Raw genomic sequence first — 15,524 nt, 5'->3', positions numbered from 1 at the left:
CAATCCCTATCTACTTTGATAAACCATTAATCCTTTCAGACTTTTATTTCTATCAGTTACTCATTCTATAGTTCCAGCTTCTCAGATGTGAGGATCTGCTTCTCTCTGCTGCTGGATGGTCGTGTTGTGTTGTGTGGGAGATGTACCCTCTATGCTGTGCTGCATAGAATATATCGACGTGTAATTAGCCAGAACCCCGTGCACAGCCGACCAATCGGGAGGCGGAGGAGAGGCTGTCCCCGGACCGGCTGGCAGAGAGCAGACACCCCGGGGAGAGTGCTTCTTCGGCCGCAGCCCTGTGGTGGTGACAGCCCTGACAGCGACTGGAACAGGTCCGCACTTCACTTCTCCGTCTCTTTAGAGCAAGGTAGAGGTTTATGTAGCTTTTATCCTAATTTACATTACTTTTATAACACACAGGCAAAGTTGTCGGGTATTTATTTAGCCTCTTTCTGTACTACCGGCTAGGATGGCTCTAAAGCTGTCAAGCTAGCTAGGACACAAGCCCGTACTTCCTGTAGTGACTTTCAAAGTTAAAACTTGTGTGACCACTATGCGAGGTAAAATAAACTTGGTGAGTCTTTGTAGTTTTATTATGAAGGCAACATTTATGTGTTCCGTTGTTGTGCTAGCATCCCTCAGGTAACTTAACGAGCCGCTGTCCCGGAGGTGGCAGGAGGATTTAACTCGATGTTATGCTCAGTATCGTCCCCTGAACTGACTACATGCGATGTCTGGTGGTACTCTCTGCCGGTTTCATTCAATAAATCACGACTATTTTAATTAAAGGTTTGTACAGAAAATAAATAAGACAGGGCAACTTTATCCAAATAGTTTCAGTTCCCATAGGGTGTGGAGCACAGGAGTGTGACGAGTTACGTCATTCGTAGTTTCCCTGTCCCATCCGCTGCCTGCGCTGCAACAAAATCAACAAGTGGCCGAAACTAATCTATTGCTGGGAAATGTCTTTTTAACCACTATCGCGAATCCGACATGTATATTTCAGTTGTTTCCAGTAAAGTACAAACTTTTTTGTTCATAGATGCCTACCATTAAAATAACTTAGTTTTCTGAATTCTTCAATTCAAGGTATAGCTTTAACACAGAAAGGGTCCCGACTGAAACAAGGGCGTCTTTCTAAACACTCAATGCAAAGTTGGTGAGATAGACTACTCTCCTGAAGTGATTAATTTCCATTCCAAATTATTTCTGGACGACTAAAACTGCGTCAAAAGGTTGGCCACTACATTATTGTACTGGGCAAACCCTTTGCATAAATATGAGGCTGTTTGTTGAGGGTGTGTCTCTTCATCCAGAACTCAAGCCTCAAGCTTCTTTTATCATATCAAGATATTGAGATGTAGCTGTTATTACACTTTTCTCAAAGCTTTAATTGACTCAGGTTTGTCCCAAAAGGGTTTTGTAAATTCATCTTTTGGGTGGTTTGGTTTGCCTGCAGCCAAGCTGATTACCAGCAGATAATTGATAATAACCACTAATAAAAAATGAAACACACTACATATCAATAAGCACAATATCCAGTTGATGTTAAATAGATTTTTCCCGAAATTGCAGTTGATTTGTTGTACTAAATTATTTAGATGCCAGGTGTGAAGATGATTACATTTTCAACTAATATACAACATTTTGTTTATTTGCTTACAAATGTATTTAATTATTTTTCAGATGGCTGACGTGGAGCTGGTGAAGAAGATGCTGCGGGCCGTCCTCCAGGCCAACAGAGGAGGAGTGTCACTGTCACGTCTGCAGTCCGAGTACAAAGAGCTGACCGGGGAGCAGATACCGCACAAACTGATGGGACACAACCACCTGGATGCACTGCTATCCAGCATGCCCTCCGTGGTCCGCACAGAGCGCGGCCGCTCTGGAGAGGTGTGTGTGGCTGCTGCAGGATTGTTGATGATTAAAGATAGATGTGTACACATGCTTAGCAATAATTAAATAAGATTATTCTTTACATAAGCATATTTCTTCATAGCACAATGTATCCAAATACAGTGTGCATAATTTGGATAAGATTAACCCCCAGGTTAACCTCATATTAACCTGGGGGTTAATATGAGGTTATTCCTTTTTCTACCTTGTGATGTATCTCCAATTAATATCTATCTACTCCTCTCTTTCCTGCAGATTTTATGTTTTGCGTCAGGAACAAAAGAGACGGCCCACATCGCTAAACTGGTGGCTCGTCAGCGCAGCTCGAAGAAGACAGGCCGACCCCACCTGGTCAACACCCAGATGAGGGTCAAACCGGCGGCCCCGCTCGTACTCAATGGTAAGATTTTGGAGCACTAGCAAGCATAAAATAGCTACATAGTCAATTTTATTTAACTGATTTTACAAATAATGATCGATCCAATATGTATGTATATTGTTGTTGTTATTGAATTTTTTTTAGCATGGAAAGCTTTGGGCTAGTCACTCGTCTCACATTAAGTCCGAGTTAAATCAACTTATGCAGGGTTTTCAACACATTACAAGTTGCCCTTTGTGGATGTTGGAGAGAAAACATATTGGCAAGGCGATGGTTTAGTGTCTAATGGCTTAACCATTACAGTATTCAACAGGAATACAGTTTCACAAGATTCACATAGCACTTTGCCCTTTAACAGCCTCTTCTGGAAAACACACATTTAGTTCTTTACAATTACACAGATCCTTACTAAGTCACAAGGTGCCTTTAAATCACTTAGGTTTTGGATTGAAGGTTGTTCCAGTAGCTGAATTTACATGCAAGGTCTGCTGTATAGTGTGTATCTTAAACTCGCCCCTAAATGTGGACTTAATTTGGTTTTCTAAGAATCACTGAAAACTCATATAGTAATGTTGTCTGTCCCTCAATCCAAGAAGGGGCCTAATATTTCAAAACTTGTAGAATTTCTTCTTAGATGTTCTGATTTGCAAAAAATTGTAACAGGCTGAAGTTGACACATGCAACATGTATTTTTAATATAAGAAGTGCAAATAAATATGCTCTTGCTGCTCTAAGCTGCACTCCAAGGAAACTGGTGTTGGGTGCCTTGTGCATGCATGCGTGCAAGAATGTGTGTGTTGAACTCTTGTGTATAACACTGAAATAGAACCATACATGTTTATAAAAGACTTGAATGTTATTCAGATGCAAATGAGTAACTGCCTGGCTGCATGATTAAAAACCGGTTTGACAACATGCCAAAGAGAACTTTGGATTCATATCAGCACTGATATACACTGCATGCTGTGTGACACAATATTCCTCATGACTTCCTATAAGTCCATAAGTGATTGTTGTATACAAAATATCTGCCTATCTTTGCTCTTTAAAGTCCTTCCTGCATATTGATGATGGAAGAGCATATTTATTTATACTTTGTATATATGTGTTTGTACAGCAAATATTAGACTGACCAAGTTAAATCAGCCAAGTAAGCTTCATCCTCTAAATCCAACTACTCCTTTTCTTGACATTTTCTAAGTTTGGGGATGAATGCCTGGCCTATTTGAACTGTTGCTCTGTGGGGAAATGCAGCTCTTCAGGCACCAAGAATATTAAACACACACATTCAAGCAGGTGTATCCGGTTAATATGTGAACAAAGATATCTGTTCAAAAGCACTATTACTGTATGACCACATACAATACTTATTCTTATACTTATACTTATACTTATACTTAATAACCTTATTCATCTTTTTTTAAACTGTATTTGTTAATGACACATTCATATACCATAACTGTCATATGCAAACATGCAAGAAAAAACCTCAGCACATTCACAGACACACATAGACGCATGCACAGAAACGTCTTTTCAATGTATACGCCTCTGCTAGACTGTGAGTCTGCAAAATATTCCTAGAGAGTCAGAGGAGTAATTGGGGAGGTGGTAGAGCAGGGATGAGAGGGAGGAGAGAAGAATGTTGGAGAAGAAAAAAAGCAGAAGGGAGGGGGGAGTCAGAGAGAAGGGAAGAGAGAAAGAGAGTCGGGTGTTGAGATTTGAGGCTAACGCAGCCTATAGCTGCTGAGACTCAGCTGCAAGCGAAGAGCTTCTGCTTCACAGATCAACCTCTTCATCTGTGTCTCTCATTCTCTCCTCCACATCCTCACCAGGATATTGATATTCAGGCAGAGACACACCAGGGACTGTGTGTCCACGCTGGTGAGGTGACGCCGCGTCTGCTCTGAATGAGTGTGCTCTTCATTGCCTGTGTTTGCATGTGGATTTATCTGCGTGTGTGACTGTCCAGTTTCTGTAACGTGAACGACTCTCCTTCATTTTCTGATTGATTGATTATCTTCCTATAGCACATAGTATACAGGTAGCATATTCACTCAGAGAGAATAGAAGACACAGATGAAGATAAATTAAAGAGACAATAGGAGGAAGAACTGAAAAAGATGAGGGGGCGTGGGAGTGGAGATGACTAAGGGTTATGCTCAACACATGGTGATGTCACTTCCCAGCGATGTGGTGTCATGCTTTAACAACATTGTGTTGAGGTGCTAGTGTTCGGATCACTGCACTCTGAATTCAGAGCATTTTACTGAACACAACACATTCCACAATTCATGGGTTGGTAGGCACTCCAAATACCCAAATATATGTGCACAAGCAGTGTGAAAATATCTATTTTTTATCAAATATATTTCATATACACAGACACATTTAAGAACATTCGTGATATTGTGCTATTGTTGATTGCAGGCTCAATGATTAGAGTTAGAATGTTGCTCATCAGGTCTATTTGGCCTTAATATATATTTGTATCTATAACTCTGTGCCCTACTGACACACACACACACACACACACACACACACACACACACACACACACACACACACACACACACACACACACACACACACACACACACACACACACACACACCCTGTCTCAGGATCAGATTCAGCTGAGTCAGTGTGTGTGTGCTTTAAGTCCTTACTTCTCTTGTTGCTTTGTCTTTCTGTATGCAGCGAAACCTCAAACCTCTCTGAGGCAACCAAACCATCGCGGGCGAGGCGGGGGTCGAGGCGGAGGTCGAGGGGCGGGACATGGAGACAGACAGGCAAGAGACATGAGAGATGGCCAATCAGAGGGGAAGACTGGGGCACATCCAAACAAGATGTCCAATCTGAACCCACCCAACAAGAAGGTGAACCCACCTGCAGAGAAGTGAGTGAGCGGGATGGTTAGAAGATGTGTAACCATTTGGAAAGAGATAGATTTCACAGCACACTTCAACGTTTCATTCACCAACCAAGCGTTCACATTGCTTTGGAAATTCAAGTAAACGGATTCACAACATTTTTTATCCCCCTTTACTGGTTAATGTCCTGAATCTATTTTCCTTTTCTAAAATCAATACGTTTGGCTTCAGAGTCCTGCTGTCATTAACCTGGATGAAGTGAAAAACCTGATCCTATCGAAGAAGCCAGAAGCATTGCGAGATATTATCTATCTGCATTGCTTAAACAATGAATCTAGATGAATGCAGCTCATTGACTGGCCCTCACTTCCACGGCTCTGTTCATCTAACCACTGTGAAAACATCTGACATCAGTCCTCTGTCAGTGTGACCGTGGGTGTACAGTATGCCGCTGACCCTCCGCAGCACAATGGGGCGGCAGGGTGAGAAGCATGGTGAGCTGGCAGGGGACACGAGACCAGTGCATGGGGGGGTGAGCCCTTTATAATCCCCTATTCTCTAGTAGATTAGCGCTTTTAAACCGACACAGAGTGAATCAGCACATCTCTCTGTGTCCCTCCAGAGCTTCTATTTGACAGTTTGCTGTCAGGCCAGCGTTATCATTATATGTGTGTCTATGTGGGTGTCCCTGCAAGTGAACCATGGGATGCATGTACAAGGATTTAGTCATCAATGCCCAATGAAGAATTACAGTTTTAAAATACTTTACTTAAAATTAAAACATTCATGAAAGCTGGTGGAATAGTGTAGAAGGGACAGAGGATGAACTCGGGGCGAAAACATACAATATTTCTCACTTATGAAACGCCTTTTGGACCTTAGTTTAGTTATGTAGTAACTTCAGCAGTTCAGCCATGTGTTTATAAACAGATGGCTATTTAACACAATGTAGAAATCTTCCGGTACATTCTCAGTTTGTCACTGGCTGGGTCTGAGTAACAGCATCTAGTTCAATGCAGTGTCGAGTTTGCTGTATCTCACGACTCGCTGTTGATCAATGGTTCTGATACTGAGGATAAGCCAAAACAGACTCTTTCTTTAACTAATAGTTATCTTGTCAAACTTTGAGATGTTATCAGAGGATAGAAAGAAGAATATGGAGGGATGGTCACACATGCAGAGCACATAGCACACACAGTGACATTTGGTCTCTGCATTTAACCCATCCTAGTACCAGGAGTCTAGTACTAGGAGCAGTGGGCAGCTATTGTACAGCGCCCGGGGAGCAATGGGAGTGAGGGGGGAAGGGGGGTGTCCGGTGCCTTGCTCAAGGGCACCACGGCAGGGCAGGAGGTGAACTGGGACCTCTCCAAGTAGCAGTCCACACTCCATATTTTAGGTCTGGTCGGGGACTTGAACCGGCGACCCTACAGCTCCCAGTCCAAGCCCCTACTGACTGAGCCACTGCCGGACGATAGAAGAACATAACTATGCTTAGTCTGATGAGATTAATGATCAGACGTGCAGAACATAGTCAGGCCTTCAAACTGAAGTCAGAAGTGATTTTTAAACAACGATGGATGGAAAATGTTGTAGCTTTTAATTGTTCAAAAAAAGTTGAATCACCTAGGTAACATTCCTCCTTGTTCTGTTCTCTTATGTCCAGGTCAGAGAAGAGGTTGACCCTCTCGTCTCGGTTTCAGAAGGAGGTGCATGCTCACCTTTCCAGAAACCCCCAACTGACCGGTCGTAAGTAGGACAGGCTGCTTTTTAATGCTCTAAATATACATTTTTTTGTAGCAATACATGTAGAACTTCAGACAATTCCGAGTCAGGCCAGTTGCTCCCAAGCATTACCAAAGTACATTTGAGACTAAGTAAAGGACAGTTTACCAGTGTCATGCTGTGCTATCTTTTTCTGGGTATCAATCGGGTCTATTTAGGAACTCTATCATTTTGTTATGTGTAAAGCAAACAAACTACAACCGTATTTTATTTAGTTCTCGGAGCTTTAAAGCTTTCAGGTTATTTCAGCTCCCACGTTTATGTCATCTGTCAGCCTCTCTACTCTTTACTTAACTAAGAATGTGTTAGTTGTCATGTTTCCCATTTGAAGAAGGTCTTCATAGCCCGGGGGAACGCGCTGGAATGTAATAATCTGCACCTTCAAGGCACACATGTTTGAAAGCTCCAGCCATTTCAAATGTTTACTTCTGACCACTCCTGCCAGAAGAGTGTTTAACATGTTGACACTGACTGGTTTAAGAGCCTGTGCTTACTGTATGTAAAGAAACAACCCTAATTAGAAAGTATGCAAGACCTAAGCATACGATGCATCCACATGTATCACAGGCAGGAAGATCAATAGAGTAATTGCATCCGTGTTTATATGTATTTTCTTCTGTCTTTTTTGCAGCACCATTGAATCTAAATGAGAACCTCGGCTCGGGGAAAGGAAAGCCCTACAACCCTCAGCAGGTCCAGGGCCGCATCAGAGAGATCCTGGGGAAGTACAGTAACGGCTTCTGGGTGTCCAAGCTGCCTCAGATCTACAGAGAGCTGTATAAACAGGACATGCCCACTGAGGCCATCAAAGACCTGGAGACCTGGACACACATATGCACTGTACGCAGTCCTATGTTACTACAGCAATATTTCATATTATAAGAAGCAATTTCCTTTTCAAATTCAATAACTTTGTGATAAAACAGATAATACAGTGCGAATGGAAGGCAGCATTACATCAGTAACAGAAACATATGTTCCAAAGATACATTTTGGTGCTTGGCAGAGGTCTTCAAACTCACTCTTGTCAAGTTAATACCAATCCTAAAAAAAAATGTATTGCCTGCAAAATGTTTTTTCAATAAATCCTTTCCATTTGTTTTCCTAGGTAGAGAAAACCTGCAGCAGCAACCCATCAGAGCTGCTACTCTACCCTGCCAAGGACAAGACCCCCACACCCTCCCCTCCACCCATCCTTAACCCAAACTCTACCTCAGCCCCTGTCCGGACTTCAAACGTTACAGACAAACCGGTGCAGTCCCCCTCCCAGCGGAGACCCCCCAGCAACCATCTGACTCGCTCGGGTTCTCGCTCTCCTCAGACCTCACCATCGTCCTCCTCGTCCCCCAGCCCCCCCTCCTCCCCTGCCACCCTCAGCCCCGATCTGAAGTTGAAACTGGAGGAACTGCTGGGGAAGTACCCCAACGGCTTGTGGGCCCACGCGCTGCCCAAGCTCCTCCAGGACACCTACAAAGTCAGTAAAAGTTTGTAACACTAGATTTACTCAAGGACTGTAATTATGTACAATTTTGAGGGACCAATTTTTTGTAACTTTGTAATTTTAACCCACTATAAATCAGACAAAGTATTCCAACACTCTGGTACTTCTACTTTTACTTAAGTACATGACCTGAGTATTTCTCCCATACCTGCATATTTTATTTAACTTTACACATATATTTTCTATTTCTTTACTAGATCAAACTGCCCGGACATGTCCTGGACAACCTTCACCTCCTCTCTGACATCTGCACCATCGACTACCCGATGCCTGACAACCCAAAGAGGGCCATCTTGTACAAGGAGAGCAGCGGTGGAGGAGGAGAGGATGAGAACTGCAACAGGAGGAACTCCTCGGCCAGTGAGGAGGAGCTGAGGGTGAGGCAGGAGTTGGGGAGGAGGCTCAGTAACCACGCGGTGCCTTCTCTGCACATCCCCAAAGAGGAGTACCCCTCTGTACTAGTGGTGGAGGCCACCAACACCAACGGAGTCATACTCAGGTAGGTAGGATAAATTAATGTTTGAAGTTCCTGTAAGACCTGACCGTTCATACATCTCTCACTGTCTTTCTCCTCTCTCAGGTACATTGGTGAGGGGTACTCCCAAGCCCAGGAGTCCATGGAAGATGAAATGAGGGAGTTTTACCGCCTGACCAAAAGCAGTCCGACTCCTTTGACGTCTCCATCCTCTGGACAACTTGTTGCTGTTAGAGCCGAGGAGGAGGATGAGATTCTGAGAGCGCAAGTCTGTGATGTCATGGCTGACAAGGTCAAGGTGAGAAGTCAACTAAATACAAATAAAAGGTTTCTGGCATCGCCCGGCTGAAACAAAAATAAGAAAAGAAAGACTTGATGACTGGAAGTACATTTTGGCTGCAAAACTAATACATCAATACATCCGTTACCAAACTCTCCGTAACCCGTGTTAAGTCTTATTTATTTAGAAGTATGCTTAAAACAACACAAACCTTGCGTCAGCATGTGTTTTACCTTTTAGACTTTCTTCGCTTCGTTTTCTGTTCACCATGGAGGCATGCAAACAAAGTTTTCGTCGAGGATTTTTCGGTATCAATTACACTTGAGTGATTAATTTATAATGAAATGTTCCTTTTGTGGGGTTAACTATTCCTTAAAGACATCGGTAAGGTTTTCAGATGGGCTGTGTGATCTTAAGATGTGAGGAAATGTCAACTGTCTCTCTGTGGTCTTTGTCTTTGGCTCTGTAGGTGCACTATGTGGATCATGGCTTCTCGGAGGTGATCAGTAAAACCAAAGTGTTTGAGCTGAATGAAAAGTTTTTCAAACTGCCATTTCAGGCGACCAAATGTAAACTGGCAGGTGAGTCTGAATTGGAAACACTTTTTTCTTTATCGTGCGTGTCTCTCACACTCATTATTGAGCTCTAGTTAAATCCGGTGTGTTTGTGTGTGACCAGGCCTAGAGCCATTCTGTCAGGAGCCCTCTGTGCTGAAGAAGTTTGAGACGATGGCAAGTGGAAAAATCCTATTGGCTGAGATTCTGGAGAGAGGACAGATCCCTCTTGTAGTCCTGTACGACACGTCGCAGGAGGATGATGTCAACATCAACGCTGCCTGCATGAAAGCCCTGCACGACAAGACGCTCACCAGCCCGTTACAGGTACAGGAGGGTTTGTTTTAGCACGTAGTTGGGTTAGTGTGTGATGTGCAGCACAATAAACACTTATCACTGGCTCTTCGCAGGTGAACAGCGCTTATATGAACGTGACTGTCAGAAGCGTCTGCTCAGATGGGACCGTCTACTGTCAGCTGCCCTCCAGAGGCCTTGCTAAGCTGAATGAGATACTGGAGAACATAGAGACATACTTCCACTCACAGGTGAAGAACATTTCATGTCTGGTTTGAAATGTTTATTCTTTGTTCAGTTGCAAATGTGCCATAGACTCGCAATGTTCACCAAAAACACTATTCAGATTTCAGTTCTTTGTTATTATACATGCAATAACTACACTAGCATTCTTTACAATACAAATCTTGGATCCCAGGTTCCCCTTTAACAAAGCTCATTACATCTAAGAAAACCATTTTTTAAGCAACATGAGAATGTAAAACATACAATTGTGCAAGTTACAATACAGGGCTAACATATATAAATGTAAATGAAATAATACACATTTTTGAAGACAATTTCAACATTGAATTAACTGAAATGTAAACAGGACTGTAGTAAAAGCATATGCATAAAAAAGTTGTAGGTTATTACAGTGATACAGTAAACATGGGCAGGTTTGTTTATTTTGACTTAATGAGACATTTATTGTCTTGCTGTTAATTTGAGCACCAAATATGTAGTAATACACCGCAAAAAGTAGTCCCATACAAAGCACAATAACTCCAGTTGAACTCAACCTAAGTAAAATGGAAGAAGGCAGTTCATGTTAATAATGTGTAGTGTACTAAACTGAGCGATGGTTTGAATACTATTTTCAGATTCCTAACTGCTTGGGTCTAAAGAAATGTGAATCCTTATGTATTTATCAATCTATAATTACTATAACATTGATCATATTTAGCCATGTGCTCATGTGTCTGTTAAAAAGAAGTCGAACTGTTCATGTTTCATTCCAAGATGTTTGGTAAGGTGCCATATCCACAGGAAGTAAACACAAGGAGACAAGGATTCGGTCATCCTGAAAGTCTTTTGTAGATGTGTTGCTTCCTTCTGTTGTGGACAGATTGAGATTAGGTTGATAATCTTGCCAAGCCACTTAATCTGTTAGCAGCACGGTGGAGCTGATGCTTTTTCTAGATGTGCCACTGCTGTCCTCTAACGCTTTAAGTTCAACTCGGTAATGCTTTGCCGAGTTTGCGTTGGTAGTGGGCCGGGAAAATGTATATTATTTATTTGTTAGGATATCTCCCCTAGTATTGGTAACTTTGGTGCTATTATACAACTGTTGGAGTAAAATGAAGATATGATTAACTACTTCTTAATTGATTCCACTTTAATTTCTTAAAACCTAGACAACCTCTTTCCAGATCTAAAGTCCTAATCTTTGATGTCATTGCAGTGTACACCTGCAGCAGATTGGGTGGACCTGTGAAATGTTTGTGAGAGCTTTGAAAGTATTATTCTCATTGAAGTCGTAAAGCAGCAGTCACAAATACTCACCTCACCAATCTAAAAGGGAGTACCAAAAGATTTAACACAAATCTAATGTTATTTTCTTCTTGATGTTCAAGGTAACATCAGAGTTCCTGGTATCCAGACCCTTCTGTGGGAAAGGATGTCTGGCTCGCTACAAAGGAAAATGGTCCCGCATAGAGGTAAGAAGCAAAGACTCTGAATAGATGAACAAAGACACATATGATTTAATGTTGGCCTGACACAAATAAATCACAATTTTACAATAGAGGCAGATGTAATTACCCTGAGAGCAGAGATGGAAGAGATGCAAAATACTGCGCTGTTAGTCATATAGCATAACACTTCTGAGCAAAGCCTCTTGTTGAAAAGTTATTTTCTTTAATGTCAAATGATGTAGAAAGTATTTTATCCATTGCTTGAAAAGAGGGGATATGTTCCTTACATTTTAGCAGTAAAAGTCTATTTAAAAGTCAGTGGGTTGTTTTCTTTAACTGTCTGTTTCTGTCTTCAGATCACCAACCTGCACGGCAGCAGAGTGCTGGACATCATGTTCATTGATGTGGGCGTCCAGGCTTCTGTAGAGGTGTTTGAGCTGAGAGAGATCCCTCCTCTGTTCCTCCGTGACCTCATGGCCATCCCCCCACAGGTGAGCATCGAAATGTGAGAAACAGAAACGACAGAGGTCTCTTTTGTTTGTTCTGTTGTACTGTTTTACAGTCCAACATAATATTTGGGATAATGACATCCAGCAACCTGTGTTTAGGCTGTGAAGTGCTGTCTAGCAGACCTGGCTGTCAGTGTGGGATCCTGGACTCCAGATGCTGTCCAATGGCTTCGAGAGAAAGTGCTCAACACCACAGACTGTAGTATGAAGGTAATGAAATGCTATTATGATATTATTAATAAGTAAGGCCTTCATTCATTCGGTGCCTCTTGTTTTCTCCTTCCTAATGGTCCACACTAACAATTGACTTTCCCACCAAGGTTGCCAAGGTAGATGAAAGCAAGCGCTGCGTCTACGTCCACCTTTTCACCGACAAGAACTTCCATGACCCGGCCCGCAGCCTCAACCATCAGATGGCCCAGTCCGACCTGTTCAAACAAAAGCCAGATGTGTTCCTGACGAGCCTCAGGTCTTTGTTCACCTCACTATCAAGCAAATATTCATTAAAAGCACAGTGTAGATAGCATTGCAAGTTATCATCTTGAAAAATCATGGTGATTTCAGCGGGGCGCAATCCATTCTATGTGAATTTGCCCCTACATTTCTTGGTTGATCGTTTCTTTTCACAGCTCTGCCAAGATCTCCACAGCCACGTTATCCTCAAAGCCCCCCAGCAACAGTCACTGCACCAACGGGAGTCCAACGTCAACTACTGTCCCAGCCAAGCCTCAAGTCAGGAGGGCTCTGTTAGGACCAAGAGGAGGAGCAGGAGGCAACACGACCAGCAGCCAACCAGAGACACCATCCCCACCCTCTATGTCTCAACATCTCCCACCATTACTAGAGCTGCCCCCTGCAGGTAAAAAGATATTGGCATTTTTGTCTGTTCCCTAGAAAATTAAGTGTTTACATGTGAACACTTTTTCTTCTCAGGTAACAACCTAGACGTCTATGTATCGGTGGCATGCCATCCGGGCCACTTTGTGCTGCAGCCCTGGAGAGATATGTACAAACTGGTGGTGCTGATGGGAGAGATGATTCTCTACTACAACAAGACTGAGGAGAAACCCCTCAACATAGAGAAGAATCACATATACGCCGCGAAAGTGGAGAACAGGTGAATTACTCTTTGTGTTCCCTTCTGTCTTTTTTTGTCTGTAGTGGATATTCAGTAACAGGCCTAAATATACATATCTGCTCTTCCTCCTCTCTCCTCTCAGCTGGCATCGTGTGTTAGTGAAGGGGATCCTGACGAAGGGCTTGGTGTCTGTGTACGAGTTGGACTATGGTAAACATGAGCTGGTCAGCTGCACACAGCTCAGACCTCTGATCAAAGAGTTCAGACAGCTGCCGTTCCAGGGGATCACCGCTCAGCTGGCTGGTGAGTAGAGAGGACGTCCACACCTCGCCTCACCTCGACAGATGGTTGTTACATTAGCTTTAGTTAGGATCACGCGTTTTTAAGAAATACATTTTTTTTAGTAACTGCCCTATTCTTACTACTTTACTGCTAGCTAACTCCTCCTCCTCAACCTCAATATATCCAGTGTATAGTAAGTCAGGCTCTTCTTAAATGTATGTTTGAATATTTCAATAAAAGTAAGCTATACCTTCAAACTTTTTCTCCGGCAGGATTGAAGCCGAGGCAGTGGTCGGAGGAAGCTTCCATCGTTTTCAGGAACCACGTGGAGAAGAAACCACTGGTGGCCCAGCTGGAGTCCTTGCAGGAAGCCCCTAACCCGTGGGACAGGAAGTTGATGGTCTTCCTGGTGGACACTTCACAGGAAGAAAAGGACATCTGGGTGCATGACATCATGGCTGAATTTGCTGATGAGCTGACCAACGAGCCGTAGATCAAAAGGTCATCTAGCCTGTCACGCAAGATACTGGGAGATATGGATAAAAACGTATCCATCTTTATCTATCAGTCTAACATGTAAAGGGACTGAAAGAGGAAAGCAAGGGAAATGAAGAAGGTACAAGAAGATAGAAAGGTTTGATGGAATGTAGTGACTGGAACTGCCAGAAAGAAGGGGAGGTGCGTTCTTTTAGGATGTACATCGAAGGATGTTGTGACGTGATTTTGAGTGACTGCAGTGTGACCTTTGGACAATACACCTATGCATGATGTTGGCCACAAAATTCTCAAAACATACACAAAGAAATTGCTGAATCTATCTATGATTCCCTCACAGTGTTGTGTAAGTGAGACTACATATATACCACTGGATATGGGCTTTATCCAGAGCAACAGTGCTTTGAGTTTATCCAGTTTCAGTGCGAGTCATTCCAGGGATGCCTGAATACCCCTCAACCCTGCCAATGGGAGCAACATGCGCACAATAAGTTCAAAGTAACTCTTCTCTTGCTTGGAGGACTTATACATTTGTTTACAGAATCTGCTATTTGGATGGTATTTCTGAAAAAGTTTTCCAAAAGTCAGAGCAAACATTCCCATAAAAGGAGAAGAAATAGACTAATTATGGGAGACAGGCATACGGTACAAAGACCAGTAGGTAGTTTAGTTAAGTTAAATGACAAATACATTTTTTGTATATGCCTAAATGAACATTGTTAGTTTTTTCAGTTGTTCCATTTTAGCACATGCATGCTGACACAGAGTCTACTGTATCAGTTGTTTTTAGTAGAGGTGCATCATGGCAATGCAAGTACAGCAGGAGACAATGTCCTTGGGATTTTGGGAATTTGAATAGCAAATTGACACACAGAGACTTGAGATCATGGATCTCTTCTCCTCTGAAGCACAGATTTGAGTATAATCCTTTATAATCTGTTCTGATCTTTATCTGACAACGAGACCTTCATTTTACCCGGTAACATGTACTGCATGTTGCAGATATTTCTTAATCGTGAACATAGTTATAATGTATTGTTTTAATGAGAAGCAGATTAATTAATTAATTACCAGTAGTTATAAGCTTTAAGATATTCAAATAGGAGATACGTTTGCTTATTATTGGTTCTATGGGTACCAGATAATGTAGGCCAGATTTTAGTCTGAAATGTGACTTTTCTTTCCGCACATGTTTTTTCAAATTCTAAAGACAGTAAACCTGACAAAGCTCAAAGCTGCATTGTTATTAACTTGACAAGTGACATGAATTTAACTTATATTCTGTAGAAGATGTTATTATTCATTTATCACCTCCATTTTGTTGTTTGACAATGACCTGAAGGTAATACAAAGACTTGTTTTTGGAATAAAGTCTGTTTGAGAGGTTTAAATGTGATGCGTCTCTTAATGATATGCTATGTTGTATATTACAAAAGTGTTGTGTTGT

The 15,524-nt window shown here is 42.3% G+C and overlaps 1 protein-coding gene across 3 annotated transcripts; it reads left to right on the top strand.

Annotated features, from left to right (window-relative positions):
• The first annotated feature begins 196 nt into the window (after positions 1-196).
• Positions 197-15,468, top strand: tdrd7b (tudor domain containing 7 b). Of its 3 annotated transcripts, none has more exons than XM_034136480.1 (21): positions 206-332; positions 633-789; positions 1,687-1,893; positions 2,152-2,296; positions 4,976-5,174; positions 6,815-6,897; positions 7,565-7,773; positions 8,042-8,407; positions 8,632-8,933; positions 9,015-9,207; positions 9,659-9,770; positions 9,868-10,070; positions 10,154-10,288; positions 11,654-11,737; positions 12,070-12,204; positions 12,322-12,432; positions 12,543-12,691; positions 12,852-13,081; positions 13,156-13,339; positions 13,443-13,603; positions 13,855-15,468. In XM_034136480.1, exons 3-21 carry the CDS (start codon positions 1,687-1,689, stop codon positions 14,073-14,075), a joined length of 3,429 nt encoding a protein of 1,142 aa, XP_033992371.1. In that variant the 5' UTR covers positions 206-332; positions 633-789; the 3' UTR covers positions 14,076-15,468. The 3 variants fall into 3 exon arrangements, with proteins under 3 accessions (XP_033992370.1, XP_033992371.1, XP_033992369.1); XM_034136478.1 differs by having other exon boundaries at positions 206-367; XM_034136479.1 differs by lacking the exon at positions 633-789 and having other exon boundaries at positions 197-367.
• The last annotated feature ends 56 nt before the right edge of the window (positions 15,469-15,524 follow it).

The sequence above is a fragment of the Trematomus bernacchii genome, unplaced genomic scaffold, assembly GCF_902827165.1.
Source record: "Trematomus bernacchii unplaced genomic scaffold, fTreBer1.1, whole genome shotgun sequence".
Classification (NCBI taxonomy): domain Eukaryota; kingdom Metazoa; phylum Chordata; class Actinopteri; order Perciformes; family Nototheniidae; genus Trematomus; species Trematomus bernacchii.
This window is presented reverse-complemented; position numbering and strand designations above follow the sequence as displayed.